Here is a 3,677-nt window from a genome sequence, read left to right on the forward strand (position 1 = left end):
GACCCTCCCCGGCTTGGATGCGGTCACCATAGAGAGTGTTCGGAGCGCTGGCGGCGGCCTGGAAGAGGTGAGGCCCCCTCCCCTGACCCCAGGGCGGTCAGTGCTTCTAGTCCACTCACGGGTGACCTGGGTACAGCTCCTGGGGCTGCACCCCTTCCTCTGGGCTCCTCCTGGGCCCGCACCCGGGGGGCACCAGCAGCCCTGAGCAGCACTAGGAGCCTGTGGCTGGCCCTGTTGGCGCCAGGACCCGCTGTGTGTCCTGTGCATGTCCCCTGGGACTCGGGAGGGTGCAGCCGCGGGACCCCCAGCCTGTGCCCTCACCTCTTTGTCCCCAGGGTCCTGCAGTGCACAGTCCCGATGCACGGCCTATACCCGGGCCGCAGGGCCCCCCTGGCCCCCCAGGGCCTCCAGGGAAGGATGGTGCCCCCGGAAGGGACGGTGAGCCGGTGAGTCCACCTTCCCGGGGCCGGGCCGGGGTGAGGGGCTTGGGCAGGAGGGGGCAGGTGGGATTGTGGTAGAGCAGCAGTTCCCAGGATGGAGACCTCGGGACGGCCCTGACCACGAGGCTGCATCCTCCCCGCTCCGGGAGGCGGAGGGTGGTCAGCGGTCAGGGAGGCTGCTGGCAGGGCCAGCCCGCGCGCTGGGAGGGAGGATCTCCATCTCCGTCCCCGGCTCCTCCGCGGGGCTTGGAGAGCAGGGCTCCGGGCCCGTGTTCCGATCGGGGTGGGGAAAATGGGTGTAGCTTTCTGTCACTAACGGTTCTCTCGCACGTTCCAGGGGGATCCCGGTGAAGATGGGAGACCGGTAAGTTGGCTTTTCTTCCAGAGCCAGGTTTATCTGTCACATTTGTGCGAGACCCTCAGGCTTTTTACCTTGTGACACTCCGTCAACTCAACTCAGCACAGAGATTTCAAAATGAACCCATTTTGGAAAATGCAGCTTAACTTTTGCTAAGAAAATACAAGTCGAACTGTTGATAGAAAAATGCAAAGTTATGTGGACGCTTCTCCGGCGGCTTCTTCCGGGGCTCGGCTCTCTGTCCTGGCCGCGTGTCTTTGGCGGTGTGGGTGGCGACGGCACAAAGGTGGGTCCTCCCTGACCGAGCTGCTGGTCTTTGTCCTCCAGGGCGACCCTGGGCCGCAGGGCTTCCCCGGGACCCCGGGAGATGCGGGCCCCAAGGGCGAGAAGGTGAGCCTCTGAGCTGTCTGGGCCGCGGGCTGTGCGCGTTACATTCTCCAGCCCTGGCTGCATCGGGGGCCACACATCCTGATGTAACTGTGACTTATATCCCCAGGGGGACCCTGGGGTTGGGCCAAGAGGACCCCCAGGACCCCAAGGGCCTCCAGGGCCACCAGGACCCTCCTTCAGACACGACAAGCTGGTGAGTCGAGCCTGCGGCCTCTTCCAGCACGGGGCCCACCCAATGCCCCAGGACAAGGGACCCCCTTCCCGACTTGGCTCCCAGCGCCTCCTTCTTCAGACTCACCTGACTTGCCAAGAGGGTTTCCGGGCCCATGAGTCGGCTCCTGCCTTCCGGGCTGCAGGGCTGACCTCAGGCGCGGGGCGGGGGCCGGGTGGGTGGGCCTGAGCTCCCAGTGACACGTCTTGGGCTCTTTCCCTCAGACCTTCATTGACATGGAGGGGTCCGGGTTCGGCGGTGACCTGGAGAGCCTCCGAGTGAGTGTCCCTGGGTCCTGCTGGCTCCATGTGCTTGTGGTGGGGGCCGAGCCTCGGCAGGTGCTGCGTGCCATAATCACCCTGTGTTTCTCCATGTCCAGGGCCCCAGAGGCTTCCCCGGCCCCCCGGGGCCCCCAGGCGTCCCAGGCCTGCCTGGAGAGCCAGGCCGCTTTGGGATGAACAGCTCAGACGTCCCAGGACCCGCAGGCCTTCCTGGTGTGCCTGGGCGGGACGGGCCCCCTGGGCTTCCTGGCACCCCGGTAAGGCCCACCTCCTGCCCCTCCTGCCCTTGTCCCCATCTAGGCTCGGCCTGGACTGGGGGGCAAACACCAAGCCCCACCCCGTACTCCCCGAATCCTCATAGGGAGGGGGCTCAGAACCCTGCGGCTCCCTGCTCCCAGCTATTGCAGTTGGGCCACGTGAACCAGGTGCACATAATGTGGTGTTTGCTCGGCAGCAAGCTCCGGACATACGATTCAGCACACGTGGCGTCTTCCCGTGGGTGGCACGCCGCTCTGTGTGGGTGACCAGCCCCTCACCCTCCCCTCTTTGATCAACTCAAACAAAAGTAGAGGAAAGGAAAGAAATATAAAAACTGAGCAGAGTTGTGTGCACCCTGTGAGCGTGAGCAGGGTCTCTGGTGAGCCGTGACTCTGGCCCGTCCAGGGAACATTCCGGCGGCCTGGATTCTCAGGAACTGCACACGCCCAGATAATCGTCCGTTAACCCATAAATCTTTCTCAGCAACTGCATTCCATCTGGTCCACACTCTGCTTTTTTCTCCCCCAGGGTCCGCCGGGTCCTCCAGGAAAAGACGGAGGACCAGGGAAGATGGGCCAGAAAGGCAGCCCCGTAAGTCTGGGGGGCCAGCTGCAGTGCCACGTGCAGGCGGGGGGCGCGGCCAGGTGACCTCCGCGCACGGGAAAAGCCACCAAGGTGGCCACACGGAGGGTGCGGCCACCCTCTGCCAAAGCCACCAGGGTCTGATCAGGGGGGCCAGCGGTGTCCGGAGTTGGCTGAGAACTACACAAAAATTCAGGACTCCGTGACCAGTGTTTCTTCACGGTGACGAGCGCACTCAGGGATTTTGTGTAATACTGACACTTGATTTGGAAGTTTCGTCTCAAGTTTTAATTCTGGTTACAGCTGGGGTCTGTGGTTTCTAGGATGGGGATGTGGGCCGTCCTGTGCGATCCTTCCGGGCTGCGTGGGGCTGAACAGGGGCACGCGGTCCGGGAACCCACTGTGCCCAGGGCCCTCCCCGTGGGGATAGCTGGGCTAGAGGGGTTCTCCCACTGGGGGCGTCGGCAGCCGGTCGGTCCCACCCCCGAGCCTTGGTTCCCGCCTGGAACGGAGTGGGGGCGGCAATAGCCCACATGTGTGCTGGGCCGCGAGGAGACCCCCAGAGCTCTAGACGCGCGTCCCCTGGGAGCGGCACGCAGGCATCCGGCTCCCACGACAGGACGAGATCAGCACCAGGGACAAACAGTGGCCTCGTGGGTCGGGATAAAATGAGTGATACTGTTTGCTTTTCCTTCACTGGCTGCATGTCGTTTGCTTTGAGTGACTGTTGTCTCTTTTGTGCAGGGTGAAGTGGGCGCCCCAGGACCTAAGGTACGGACAAGACAACCTGGCTGTCAACTGAGTGGGAAACTGGAAAAAATAAATATAAAAGAGCAGCCCAGGTGGAGATTCCAGAGCACTAACGCTTACATAGAAGCTTTACAAAGATCGAACATTATTAGCTGAGCTTTTTTGATGTGACCAAAAGGCACTAAGATTAAAACCAAGAAAGTAAAATTTAAGATTCCCCTAAAATTAGCCCTCAGGTCAAGGGGGTGGTAATATGTCAAAACTGCTGAATATTTGTGAAACGAGACCGTACGTGGGTGAGCACCAGCCGCAGGGGCAGCTCCCGGAGGGCCCGGGGCCCCAGCCCTCGGGGGGCTGCCTCTGAGGCCTGTGGGAAGCGGTGAGGGGACCCCAGCCCGCTGCAGGGG

General features: G+C 62.4%; 1 protein-coding gene across 1 annotated transcript; it reads left to right on the plus strand.

Moving 5' to 3' along the window:
* Window positions 1–6: 6 nt before the first annotated feature.
* Window positions 7–3,532, plus strand: LOC145718648 (uncharacterized). Its single transcript, XM_081810152.1, has 9 exons — window positions 7–67; window positions 336–446; window positions 778–804; window positions 1,126–1,188; window positions 1,295–1,381; window positions 1,624–1,677; window positions 1,779–1,937; window positions 2,467–2,529; window positions 3,265–3,532. Exons 6-9 carry the CDS (start codon window positions 1,636–1,638, stop codon window positions 3,424–3,426), a joined length of 426 nt encoding a protein of 141 aa, XP_081666278.1. The 5' UTR covers window positions 7–67; window positions 336–446; window positions 778–804; window positions 1,126–1,188; window positions 1,295–1,381; window positions 1,624–1,635; the 3' UTR covers window positions 3,427–3,532.
* Window positions 3,533–3,677: the final 145 nt, after the last annotated feature.

Source organism: Leptonychotes weddellii, unplaced genomic scaffold (genome assembly GCF_054177405.1).
Source record: "Leptonychotes weddellii isolate Sample4059 unplaced genomic scaffold, ASM5417740v2 HiC_scaffold_19057, whole genome shotgun sequence".
Taxonomy (NCBI): Eukaryota; Metazoa; Chordata; class Mammalia; order Carnivora; family Phocidae; genus Leptonychotes; species Leptonychotes weddellii.

Excerpts from the sequence above, each read along its gene's own strand:
- LOC145718648 (XM_081810152.1), top strand. The coding sequence starts at position 1,636 with ATGGAGGGGTCCGGGTTCGGCGGTGACCTGGAGAGCCTCCGA. Across the intron at positions 1,678-1,778 it reads GTGACCTGGAGAGCCTCCGA|GGCCCCAGAGGCTTCCCCGG; the intron begins GTGAGTGTCCCT and ends CTCCATGTCCAG. Across the intron at positions 2,530-3,264 it reads TGGGCCAGAAAGGCAGCCCC|GGTGAAGTGGGCGCCCCAGG; the intron begins GTAAGTCTGGGG and ends TCTTTTGTGCAG.